At 43.4% G+C, this 13,251-nt stretch overlaps 1 protein-coding gene across 7 annotated transcripts in view; it reads right to left on the reverse strand.

Annotated features, from left to right (window-relative positions):
* Window positions 1–13,251, reverse strand: part of PPP6R2 (protein phosphatase 6 regulatory subunit 2) — a 127,620-nt gene that overhangs the window by 27,354 nt on the left and 87,015 nt on the right. For all 7 annotated transcript variants that reach the window (XM_036758844.1, XM_036758848.1, XM_036758842.1 and 4 more), the window contains 4 exons: window positions 12,411–12,523; window positions 11,941–12,054; window positions 4,922–5,048; window positions 3,672–3,824 (listed from right to left, as the gene is read on the reverse strand). In XM_036758844.1, the coding sequence (XP_036614739.1) occupies window positions 3,672–3,824; window positions 4,922–5,048; window positions 11,941–12,054; window positions 12,411–12,523 (507 nt within the window). The remainder of the gene's footprint in view (window positions 1–3,671; window positions 3,825–4,921; window positions 5,049–11,940; window positions 12,055–12,410; window positions 12,524–13,251) is intronic.

The following is a 13,251-nucleotide window of genomic DNA, read 5'->3' on the forward strand; positions in this document are numbered from 1 at the left end:
GCATGCGTACACATGCATGTATACACGCGTGCACGCACACGCGCGCGCACACAGAGTTTTCTTTTAGACACGACCAGTAAGGAAATCTGCCTTAACTATCCATTTTTTAAGAGGGCCTGTGTCTTTCATCCTCAGTTTGGGGGAGTGGCAGTAAAGGGGGGGAAGTGGGAGGGAAAGAAGGCATATTTATACGGATTTAGTTTTTGTCTTTGTTTTTTTAAAGAAAGCCTTAAGACTTCTGATTAATGCCATGGTCAACCAGAAGATCAGAGATAAAGAAGGCTAGCTACTTCCTGAAAGAGAGGTGATGGACTAATATGCAGAACAAGATGCACATTTTTAGAAATGGCCAGTCTAGGAATTTATTTTGATTGACTGTGCCTATTTATCATAAGGGCTTTGTTTTCCTTTTATTTAACCCCCAGTGGGGAGTTAAATAGGAATAGCTAGTTAAATAGTTAAAAGGAGTAAGTAGGATGAAGAAAAAAAATGATAGCTTAATAACTGAAACATTTTTAATTAAAGAAAAAAAGAATATAGGTAGAAAATTGGAAAGAGCCAGGCAGGGAAAAGGGCAACTTCCATAGGTAGGCAGACACTCAGAAATAGGAAGGAGTGATGGAAGGGTGACTGCCTGGCCAACAGTAAGGGAAGAGACAGACAAACAATGAAAAAGGACAGCACACCAAATGGTTACCGTCTCGGGGGGGGGGGGGAGGCGAGGGAGGGAGGGAGAAAATTTGTAACTCAAAAATGTTCTAAATGAATGTTAAAAAATTGTCTTTACATGTAACTTGGGGAAAAATATAAAAAAAAAAAACCCTACAACTACAAAACTGAAAAACCCAAGTTTGGACTCATTTAATGTAGGGGCAAATAGCTTTCTGAAAAATGGCCTCGCTTCTCAAATGTATAGAGAACTGAGTCAAATTCATAAGAATAGAAGTCATTCCTGTATTCCCAATGTGAGATAAGCAACACTGAGTACTCTCTACAAATGCAAATTTCAGATGTCCAGATTTCCAGGTTTGTGTAAATCTGTAACAGCCTCTTAAGCTTCCCTGATTCCTTACTTCACTGCCCCAGTCCCATCTCTCCCCCACCCCTCTCCAGTTTATGCTAGGTATTTAGCAGATATTTCATATGAGAACATTTAAATAAAATCCTTGTTTATTTTTGAGGGGAAAGGTGGATAGATTATTTCACTGAAATACATTTGGTACAAGGATATTTGGCTTATGGGCCTGTATTTAGAAAATTAAGCTAGAGAATTATTGCAGATAGTATTTAATTATGTTTATTTCTAAATTCTCTTAAAAAAAGGCCCTAAATCAATTTTTACCGTTAATTCATAGGAGAGCATACAAATGGGTGAAAACACCAGTGCCTATTTAGTTTTCCGCCAGAAATTACTACAACAATATCTAAGCATTGGAATATTTTCATTTAGATTATTTCTTTTTTTATGTCCCCCAAAACATAGTGTTATGTCTTAATGGGCTTAAAGTTTTAGGATGTATCATAAATTGTTTTTTTTAAAACCAAGGGCTTTATATAAGAAAAGCTTTATTTTCAATCTTTTAACTATTAAATACATCTAATATCCATTAGAAATGAGCAAAGATTCTCATAACTAACCCTTAACGCCAGCTATCACAGCTACACTAGCCCATTCTATCTTCAATCTGTTCTTTCCATTAGCAGCGGTGGAAGTTCACTGTGTGCCATTATGCACAATGATATGTATGGTCAGCTCTTCAGCTCTAGTCTGCAGAAGGCATCACAGCTATTTTAACATCACCAATGCTGTTCTGTCCGATATTGAAGTTGTAAATCCACGTAGGAAAGGGGGAGGTATCTAAATCTTGGGGCTAAAGGGATAGGTAAGGAAGAATTGGGATTCTGTTACTGTGGTTTACGTTTTCATTTTTCTATAAGAGTTTTAATGGAGAGTTTTAATGTTACTGATTATTATGATGACACCATTTTTAAAAAAAATTTAATGAGCTGTTGGATTGCACTCAATTTGAATTTTAAATAATAAGATGTATATTTAATTAAAAAAAAAAGAATAGTAGTCATTCCCCAATCGACAATGAAAGGATATAAACAGGCAGTTTTCAGATGAAGAAATCAAAGCTGTCCATAGTCAAATGAAAAAATGCTCTAAATGGATTAGAGAAAGCAGACTCTGAGGTCCCACCTCACACCTATCAGATTGGCTAATGTGACAGAAAAGGAAAATGATAAATGTTGGAGAAGATGTGGGAAAATTGGGACACTAATGCATTACTGGTGGAGTTGTGAACTGATCCAACCATTCCAGAGAGCAATTTGGAACTACGCCCAAAGGGCTATAAAATTGTGCATGCCCTTTGAAGCAGTAATACCACTTCTAGGTCTGTATCCCAAAGAGATCAAAGAAAAGGGAAAAGGACCCACATGTAAAAGAATATTTATAGCAGCACTTTTTGTGGTGGTCAAGATTGGAAATTGAGGGGATGCCCATCAGTTGGGAGTGGCTGGACAAGCTATGGTATATGAATGTGATAGAATACTGTTGTTCCATAAGAAATGATGAGCAGGAGGACTTCAGAAAAACCTGAAAAGACTTACATGAACTGATGCTGAGTGAAATGAACAGAACCAGGAGAACACTGTACACAGTAACAGCCACAGTGTGTGATGACTAACTTTGACAGACTTGGCTCTTCTCAGCAATGCAAGGATCTAAGACAACTCCCAAAGGCTCATGATGGAAAGCACTATCCACATCTAGAGAAAGAACTATGGAGTCTGAATGAGGATCAAAGCAGACTGTTTGCTCTCTTTTTTTTTGTTTCTTCTTCCTCATGCTTCCCACCTTGGTTCTGATTCTTATATCATGACTAACGTGAAAATATGTTCAATATGAATGTATATGTAGAACTATATCAGATCACATGCTGTCTTGGGGAGGGGGGAGGGGAGAAAATTTAGAACTCAAAATCTTATGGAAGTGAATGTTGACAAGTAAAACTTGATTAAAATTTTAAAGAACAAATATACTGACTTCATAGAGCCAAAAATAAATAAATAAATAAGAGATAGAGGAGGATGTAAGGTCTTGAGGGCAAGGGCTGTTTTGCTGTAGCCTCAACACCCAGCACAGTGTTTTGCATACAGCACGTATTTAATAACTGCTGGCTTGACTTGACTTGAAAGTGGTAATGCCACTGCTCTCTGCCCTGATCAGTCACTACCTGGAGTATTGTGCTCAGTTCTGGGTGCCCGATTTGAGGAGAAACAACAAGAACTTGAAGTATGTCCAGAGAAGGGAGACCAGGATTGTGGAGGGAGTAAAAACCAAGCCACAGGAGGAATGGTTGAAAAGGACTTGATGTTTAGGCTGAAAACATGAAAACTGTCCTCACACATCAAAGGAGTGCCATGTGCAAAGGGGATTAGGACTGCTTTCCTCGGCCACCAGAACAAAGAACCAGCTGCAACAGGGACCTCTTGGAGAAGGTAGTTTTCACTCTCATCCCTCAGGCTGAGAGCTATCCAACAACTGGAACAGCTGCCATGGGATCTCTGGGGCCAACATACACCTAGCAGGAAGACCAGGGAGGGGATTGCTGCTCCTGGACAGCTGGGCCTCTGTGACCTCAGGGCACTAGGATTCTACTTACAAGTAGCAAGTCCATGGTATTGAGCCGACACAACTCTTGGTTAATACTGGGTGTGTTCGTATGCAGCAAGGCAGCAATGAGCCGTGCCCCGTGGAGTCGAGCGTTTCCCAGGGGCTCTTCCAGTACCCCAATGGTGGTCAGGATTGACATTTTCTGGGGAATGGGAAATACGACTTGATATGCACGTGTCCCTCTTTGGAGAATGCCCACGAGCTATGCTGCTACACTTCTTGAGTCAGGGAATCTTTGCTACCTCAACAGCACCCACCCACCAAGGAAGAGATGGAGGCTAGGCCACACCAGCATCTGGACGATTATGACTCATTCACGTTTCTGGGCGGCCAGGAAAGGGGAGGGGCGCAAGCATTTATTAACACCCATTCTGTTCCAGGCGCTATGCTAAGTGCTTTACAAATATCATCTCGTTTGATCCTCAAAACAACTCTGGGAGGCGGGTGCTATCATTATCAATATATCACTGTTGAGGAATTGAGGCAGAGGAGGTTCAGTGACTTGATCATTCGTGTTCACACATCTACTAAGGGCCTGAGGCCACATTTGAACTCATGTTTTCCCGACTAGCTCTCTGTCCACTACACCGCCTGGCGGCATCTCCCTTAGCTCTAGCCAGGATGTGGGCCCCACTCCAGAACACTCAGCAGGCTGTAAAGGCTGGGCCTTATTCAGAAGAGCTGGTTATTCTTCAGGACCCAAACTATTACATTTAGAAAAGACAAGGTGTTTGAAAAGACTGACACATTAAGTGAACGAAAATTGCTTTTTTTAAAAATGGATTGAGGCAGAATTTCTGAATCTCTCTTCTTTAATTAAAACATAAATCTCTCCATTTCAGTCCCAAAAGGGATGCCTCATCTGGGACACTTCCTTTCAGTAACTCAGGAATGAAATTCAGTACCGAGTCATCTCTAACAGGAGGCCCCCCAGCCCCCCACTCTGGGATTCCTGAAGCAAAGCCCCTCTACATCTCTTCTGATTTCCTACATTTACTGAGGGAAATTTGCCTATGGAGGCCTGAGGAAAATCAGTTGGAAGCCCTTCATACCCGGTGTGCCCAAACCCTTGGGTCCTTGGGTACTTCCCACCAAAGTTAGGCTCCTGCACTGTTCTCGTCCTCCCCACCACTCCTGGAATGGTGCTGTGCAAACAGCAGGCACTCGGTGCCCATGACAGGAACGCGTGCACAACCTAAGGGGATGGCAGCCAGTCCCAAGCTGCTAATGGGAACTCACCTTTGGAGGGTTGAGAAGAAGCTGATGAAAGTCCTTCAACCATGGTTCAATGCCGTGCAATATGCTGCTATTGACAGTGTAAGACCTTTCAAGTCCCTGAGAGAATGAGTCCGCCAGGCCCTCCACCCTGCAGATTGCAGAAGAGAGAGAAGCAAATCATGCCACTCAAGGAACATACTTATCTTCCTTTGGTCAGTCTCAAAGATGCCTCTTCTCAAAAGCCACAGTCATACTCCACTCGACTCTGGGCAAGTCCTAGTCTTCCTTGGGGAGGACTCCAGGCTTCCATCATCAGGCTCCGGAGACATTTTGGGGGTTATAGTGAAAGGGAAGGTTGACAGAGCCTCAGCCTCTTGTCCCTCTGCCTGTTTTCCTGACAAGGAGAAACACTGGAGGAGCCAGAGGACACAGGTAAGCCTGCTATTGCTCTCTTGCCCTCATTACAAAAAAGCACTCATTTGGTTCCTCCTCAAGTCCTTCCCTGGAGGGTCTAGCATGGAACTTGACCTGGCCCTGAAGGAGACACGCTCTTCAGAGAGGGAACTCTCTGTCATCGACAGCTCCTCCACCCCGTCACCTGCCAAAGCTTTAAGGTCAGCCTTGACTCTCCAGGACATCCAGCTAAGGGTTTGCAATCAGGGCAGACAGAAGCTCCTCTCTATCCCAAGATCATGGTCATCACCCTATTGGGCCACTGCTGAGAGACTCTTTGCTCCTGGCTCTCTCATCTATGTGTAAAGTTTCCTCCTCCCAGGCCAGGCAGACTCCCTTTGGGCCAGTGTGGGCTTGCTTCTTCTCATTCTGGTTTCTAGAACCTCTCTGCCTAACTCCTTACTGCTGCCAAAGAAGACCCAGGTATAGGATTCAGAGCACTAGGATATCTCCCCTGCACTCACTGACCTCCTGGCGTTGAACCTGCTAGACTTGTGTTCTCTACCAGGCCCCTTCCTGCTATTCAGCTGCCCCATACACTCTGTCCAAAGCCTAGTGTTGACAGGGGCTCCAAGGCAGGAGAACATCACATGTTTGCAATGAGAAAGGCTCTTTTTTAAAAAAAAAATTCCATTTTATTTCTAGGTCCAAATTCTCTCCCTCCTCACCCATTGAGAGGGCAAGAAAAACAAAACTATTTACATTTATGTACAGTCATCTGAAACAAATATCCACATTAGCCATGTTAAAAAAAATATGAAGAAAGTGAAAAAAGTCTGTTTCAATGTGCTCTCAGAGTTCATCAGTTCTCTCTCTGGAGGCGGACTGCATTTTTTCTCATGAGACCTTTGGAATTATTGTGGATCATCGTATCGGTCAGGGGAGCCAAATCTTTCATTGCTCGTCACCATTACAATATTGCTATTACTGTGTACATGGTTCTGATTCTGCTCACTACACTCTGCATCAGTTCATAAAAGTCTTCCCAGGTTTTTCTGAAACCATCCCCTTTAAAATTTCTTACAGCACAACAGTATTCCCTCACAATTATACACATCTTGTTCAGCAGTTCCCCAATTGATGGGCATCTCCTCAGCTTCCAATTCTTTGCCACCATGTAAGAAAGAGCTTAGAATCTAATGAAGGGTGGCAGAGCCAAGATGGCAGCTGGAAAGCAGGGACTTGCTTAAGCTCTCCCCCAGGTCCCTCCAAACACCTGTAAAAAAAAGCTCTGAACAAATTCTGGAGCTGCAGAACCCACAAAATAGCAGAGGGAAGCAGAGTTCCAGCCCAGGATAACCTGGATGGTCGCTGGGTAAGGTCCTGGGAGCGGAATGGAGCATAGTTCAGCGAGGGCCGAGTCAGGACCAACCAGACCGGGAGCCGGGCAGAACAGGCCGTAGGGCCCTGAATCATTGAGCTGTGGCAGTTACCAGACTTCTCAACCCACAAACGCCAAAGACAACAGAAGAGGTTAGTGGAAAAACTGCTGTAACAGAGTGAGAGAAGTGTGTGGTCAGCCCCAGCCTGGGCTTACTAAAGTGGAACTGTTTTGTTTACATTCCTACATGGAAAGGTGATGTATATAATTCATGAGACTTTTCTCAGTATTAGGGTAGTTGAAGGGAATATACACACACACACATATAGACAGAGGGCACAGGGTGAGTTGAATGTGAAGGCATGATATCTTAAAAAATAAAATAAAATTAAGGGATGAGAGAGGAATATGTTGAGAGAGGGAGAAAGGGAGAGACAGAATGGGGTAAATTATCTCGCATAAAAGTGGCAAGAAAAAGCAGTTCTGTAGGAAGAGAAGAATGGTGTATCTTACCCCACAGGAAAGTAGGGGGAAGGGTATAAAAAAGGGGAGACAATAGAAGGGAGGACAGATGGGGGAAGAAGTAATCAGAAGCAAACACTTTTGAAAAAGGACAGGGTCAAAGGAGAAAATTAAACAAAAGGGACAGGATAGGATGGAGGGAAATATAGTTGGTCTTTCACAACATGAGTATTGTGGAAGTGTTTACATAATGATACATTTGTGGCCTATGCTGAATTGCTTGCCTTCTTAGGGAGGGTGGGTGGAGAGAATTTGGAACTCAAAAGTTTTAAAAGCAGATGCTCAAAAAAAAAGTTGTTTTTACATGCAACTAGGAAATAAGATATACAGGCAATGAGGCACAGAAATCTATCTTGCCCTACAAGAAAGGGGAAAAGGGATGGGGGTGTGGAGTGACAGAAGGGAGGGCTGACTGGGGAACAGGGCAATCAGAATACATGCCATCTTGGAGTGGGGGGGAGGGTGGAAATGGGGAGAAAATTTGTAACTGAAAATCTTGTGGAAATCAATGCTGAAAACTAAAAAATATTAAATAATAAAATATAGGAAAAAATTTTTTTAAAGTTACAAAAGAATGAAAAAAAAAACCAATATAATGAAGGAAGACAAACACAAAAGGAAACTGAAAAGGGGAGTGAAGAACACCACCAACGGGTACTTGACATAGGAACATCTTGTTTGGTGGGGTTGAAACCAGGCAGAGCTGTAGATGGGGAATGTTGTGAGCTGGAAAGTCCACTTTCTGCCCTCTATACTAAAGGAAAGCTTTGGGAGGAGTCTAGGGCTCCCCACAACCAGTACTCCAGTCAGCAGGGAGAAGAAGCTGAGGGAGGTGAGAAGGAGTTGAAGCATCCAAGACTGAGTTAGCAGCTTGATGATAGGACTGGGGTGTGGACGAATTCATTCCATTTGTTCATGGTTAGGGTTGCTAATTAGGGGCTTCCCTCCATCCTATTCTCTTATACTCGTCCTTTTCTTTTTCACCTCATCCCCTCTTTAAAGAGACTTCTTGGCTTCCTCAATCTACTTTCCCTCTTACCCCACCACCCCCTTTCTCTTAACCTCTTTCCCTCTTCCCTGTTGGGGGAAGAATATCTGTACCCGACCACATGTGTACATGTATTTTTCTCTTTAAACCAGTTCAATTACAAGTGAGGTTCAACAGTTGCTCACTCCCCCTACTGCCTCCTCCATTTTTTAACTGCTTCCTTGCATGTCCCATTTATGGGAGATAACTTTCCCCATCCTTCCTTGCCATTCCTCCCTCTTCCAGTGAGTTTATCTTCCCTGCCTTTCCATTCTTTTTTGGAGATCATCCAGGCAGAACAGAATCACACCTAGGCCCTCTTTCTAATTGGTCTGTCTCTAAAATGCCTGGTGATGAGAAAGTTTTGAGAGGTTACATGCACCATCTTTCCATAGAAGAATGTAAACAGCTGAACCATGCTTAGTCCCTTATGATTTCTCACTCATGTTTACTTTTTTTTTCCTTCTCTTTAGTCCTGTGAATGTCAAATTTTCTATTCAGCTCTTTTCATCAGGAATGCTTAGAAGTCCTCTGTTTCATCAAATATCCATATTTTTCTCCTATGAGAGTATACTCAGTCTTGCTGGGTAGGTTGTTCTTGACTGTAATCCTAGATCCTTGCCTTCTGGAATGTCAGATTCTAAGCCTTATGTTCCTTTAACTGCTAAATTTTGTCGGATCCCAACTAGTGCTTTGAAGTACTTTCTTCCTGCATTTTCTTCTGAATTCTTTTTTCTTTTTTGGAGGGGGGAAGGCAAGGCAATTGGGGTTAAGTGGCTTTCCCAAGGTCACACAGCTAATAAGTGTGTCAAGTGTCTGAGGCCAGATTTGAACTCAGGTCCTCCTGACTCCAGGGTCAGTGCTCTACTCAGTGCACCACCTAGCCACCCCCTCTTCTGAATTCTTTCTAGCTGCTTGCAACATTTTCTCTTTGATCTGGGAGCTCTGGATTTTGGCTTTAATATTCCTGATAGTTTTTATTTTGGGGTTTCTTATAAGAAATGATCAATAGACTCTTTCAATTTCTACTTTGACCTCTGGTTCTAAGATACTTGGGAAGCTTTTCTATGTAATTTCTTGAAATATGCTGTCCAGGCTTTTTTTTTTTTTCCCCTGTTTATGGCTTTCAGGTAGTCCAGTGATCCTTAAATAATCTCTCCTTGATCTATTTTCCTAATTAGTTATTTTTTTTCTATGAGATATTTCATGTTTTCTTTGTTTTTTTTTTTTCAGACTTCTGAATTTGTTTTCAAGTCATTGTCTTCTGTGTTTGGGACTTGAGCTTCCTTATTACCATAGTCTTTGTGGTCGGGCTCTTTTTTTGTTTGTTTGCTTATTCTTCCAGTCTCCTCTTTGACTTTGGACTTTACGTTGGTGTTGGCTCTGCTTCCTTCTGGGAGGAAGGATGAAGATCTTGCTCGAGCTTCTGTCTTTTTATGTCCTTCTGCTGCTTTTCATTGCTCTCCGGGTCTGAGCTCTGCAAGCTCCTAACATAGATCTGGGTCTAGTGGCTTGTGTATGGTAGTTTCCACAGATGCTACTAGACTCAGTCACTGTCAGCCCTCTGGGAGGTTCTGAGTGACTGACTGTTGGCTCCCTTTTGGTCTTGGGCTCCAGCCCTGCTCATCCTAATACAGGCTTATGTGCTGGACTAAAGTCACCAGTTAGTCACTAAGAGTCACTGCTCTGCTCCTGGCTCGGAGCCACACAGCTAAGTTCCTGGGACTTGTTCCTTGCTCAGTGCTCAACTAGGTCTTATGCTCGAGAGACCACTTTTGTCCACTTGGATCTGTGCTCCAGAGCTGGATAATGGGCAACGGAGTTGCCAGATGGCATCTGTTCCTGCTCCCAGCACCAGTTCAGGAAGCCTCTGATACCTCCTTCTGCCCCAGTGCTTCATACCCTGATGTTCTGTCTTAGCTCCCTTGTTATACCCAAGGATTAGAATACTCCTCTTCCTGCTGTCAATGTTGACATGCTGTGCTTCTGGTGATCCTCCACCCAAATGTTTGCAGACCTGTCTTTCTAAGATGCTCTGGGCTAGAAAAATGACTCACTGTGACTTTTTCTTGGCCTTTCCAATCAGAATTCAATCTATTGTGTTTTCTAGGTTGTGGTGAAGGAGATATGCTAGGTGAGCTAGGCAAATATGCTACCTCTCACTCTGCCGTCTTGACCGTGTAACCCCACGAAGGTGCTTGTCCGGGCCAACTTGATGAGCCTGACACCAATAGGTACTTGGAAGGGCATCAGTGTGTTAACTTCTTAATCATCCATGACACAAAAGAAAAGCGTAATTGATGACTCTCCATTTAAACGGACAAGATACAAAAACAAGACAATCCCTGCCATCAGGGAATTCTCTCCTCCAAAATACCTTGAATTTACTTATCCATGTACTTGTCATTATCATCCCAGTAGGCCAGAGACCACCTTGTTTGTGTATCTCAAGCACCAACATTACCTCACCGGCAGTGGCACTTAAAATTTGGTTGAACCAAATAATGAGACATAATTTTAAGACAGGTGTACACTAGAGATAAGAGTTTATCTGAAGTATATGGCAGAAAATAAAATTCATTTGGAAAGTAAAATTTTGGGGAGGGGACAAGGAAGGAGTTGGTCTTATAAACATTCAATCAGCGGAACCCTAACAAAATTGGCCTTTGTACCCCACAAAAAGAGGCCTGGAGAGGGGAGATGCAGCCAGAACTCCACTTTTCATCTTTCCCAGGATCTTCAGAATCTATGATTTGGAGGGAACTGAGGTCACATGATCCAATCGTATCCGGTTCCCCCAACTCTCCTCAACAGCATTCCTAACAAATGGTCGTCTTGCCTCTGTCTGAGCACTCGCATGTGACAGAGAACACACTTCCGGCAGGAGAGGCACACCCAATTCTCGGATGCCCTTAATTGTAATCATTGTTTTTCTTAAAATTCCTTTAAAATGAAATAGATTTTATGGATATCTTCATTTTTCTATTACCTAGAATTCACTCTTCCCAGTGAGCTACCTTTTACAACAAGGAGGGAAAAGGAAATCAGCAGAACCACCCAGTACACTAGAAGTCTGACAGAACATGTGATGTCTGGCCCTCTTGGACCCCCACGGGGTCTTGGGAGAGGCAGGTGCCTTCTGGTACTACTTCTTTCGAATTTGCTTTTGTTTTATGGTTGCTCCTTCCCTTTACATCGTTGCAGTCACTTTGTATATTATTTTCTTGGCTCTGCTGACTTCACTCCTCTGTCTGGCATTTGAAGCCCTTCATTTTTCAGTCCCTTTCTCCCACTTGACTTTCTTGGTGCTCTCCACATTCAGCAATCCCTGTCCTTCCTCTATACCTTTGCACTATCTGTGCCACCTTCTGGAATGCACATCTTCCTCATCTTTGCCTACAGCTCGGCTGAAGCCCCACCTTCTACACAGGCCTTTCCCGATAGCCCCAGCTCCTAGGGCCTTTCTCCCCATATTACGCTGTATGTATTTTGCATCTATCTTGTAAATGCTGTCTCCACCATTAGAACATTAGCTCCTCTAAGACAAGGCCCCCTTTGGCCTTGGCTTTGTATTAGCAGCACTTCACCCGGAGCCTGGCACATACTGATTGAATGATGATGGCATAAGAAGCAACATGACCTCAAACGTCTCAGGTGCTAGTCAAGGGTTAAGGTCTGAGGCCATACAAAGGCAGCTTCTTTAAGAAAAAGACTTACCCAGATCTCCTTGTTTCCAACAAGGTCAGTAAAATCTGAGTGCCATTGACTAAGCAGTTTTCAGTCAGGTCTCCATCAAACATATTCTTGAGGAGCTGTTCCACACATCCCTGTCTGTTAAATAGACACTTGAGTTACTGTCAGGGCAAAGGAGAATGCATCCAATTCATCTTGGGCATTCTAAGGGGGAAAAAGAAATGGAAGGAAGGCAACTGGGCATGTCAAAGGTCCCACCAGCCATCAGGAAAGCCTGGCTCATGTAGGAAGGGCCATCCTCCTGCATTTACTCCAGCAGGGCACCAGGCATGAAAGCGCTGGGCAGTCCATTCTGAAGACTGTCCTGACTGACTGTGTGACAAGGCAAAAACTAGCTAAAATCAAGGCCCAGACTGAAATCTTCTCTAAGGCAGGCAGGACCCAGCTGAAGGGAAATTAGAGGACAGCGTGGCCTTGTGTTACTGAGTACTCACGACTCCAGGACTGTGAGGAGGGGGTCAGGCTCAGAAATCTCTTGTGTCTGACTGCTCTGGTCTCTGCTGAGTCGGATGATATCACAGAGGGTCTGAGAAGCATTTGATTGTCTCTGAGGATAATCACAAATGATAAGAATCGCCTCATTAGTCCCAAAGAGAATTGTGACCCAGAATAAAGAAGCTAGTGTAGGAAAGATGAAACCACATATTCTCCTGCTCCTCCTTTCTTAATCAATACACTGATAAAAAAAACAAAACAAACTTGCTCCTGTGTGTTCAGGATCAAGGCTTTTCTCCACCAAATCACAGTAGCCTTCTTACTGAGCATTAAAGGTGGCAAACTGTACAGCTTCACATGATCCTGAAAACAGCCAAGTGTATGGACAGGACCTGTATTCAGTCAATACACATTTACTACCTACACGTATGCTAGTGTACGGATGAGGAAACTGAGGGTCAGAAAGATAAAGGGACATAGCTTCTAAGAGACCAAGGAGGCCATCACAACCCGGACCCAGACAAGCTCCAGGTCAGTGCTGTTTCCTATTTACCAAGTTGCCTCTCTAGAGGAGACGAAACGAGGAAATGTATTCCAAAACGGGATGGCCTCCTTTGTCCCAGAGAAATGCAAATATGATGGCAGACTCTCTAATTTCCTCTCCCCAGGAATATGGATCAAGGCTTATCTGGGGAAAGCATCCCCCTATGCTATTAAAAAAAAGGTTTTATGTTTTCATGTCATAGTTATCCCCAGTATCCCTCCCCAAAAGAGCTATAACATAACACATGTATATAGTATTGAGTCCCTAAACTTGCCACGTGTGAGCCCTGTCGAGGG

This window comes from Trichosurus vulpecula, chromosome 5 (assembly GCF_011100635.1).
Source record: "Trichosurus vulpecula isolate mTriVul1 chromosome 5, mTriVul1.pri, whole genome shotgun sequence".
Classification (NCBI taxonomy): Eukaryota; Metazoa; Chordata; class Mammalia; order Diprotodontia; family Phalangeridae; genus Trichosurus; species Trichosurus vulpecula.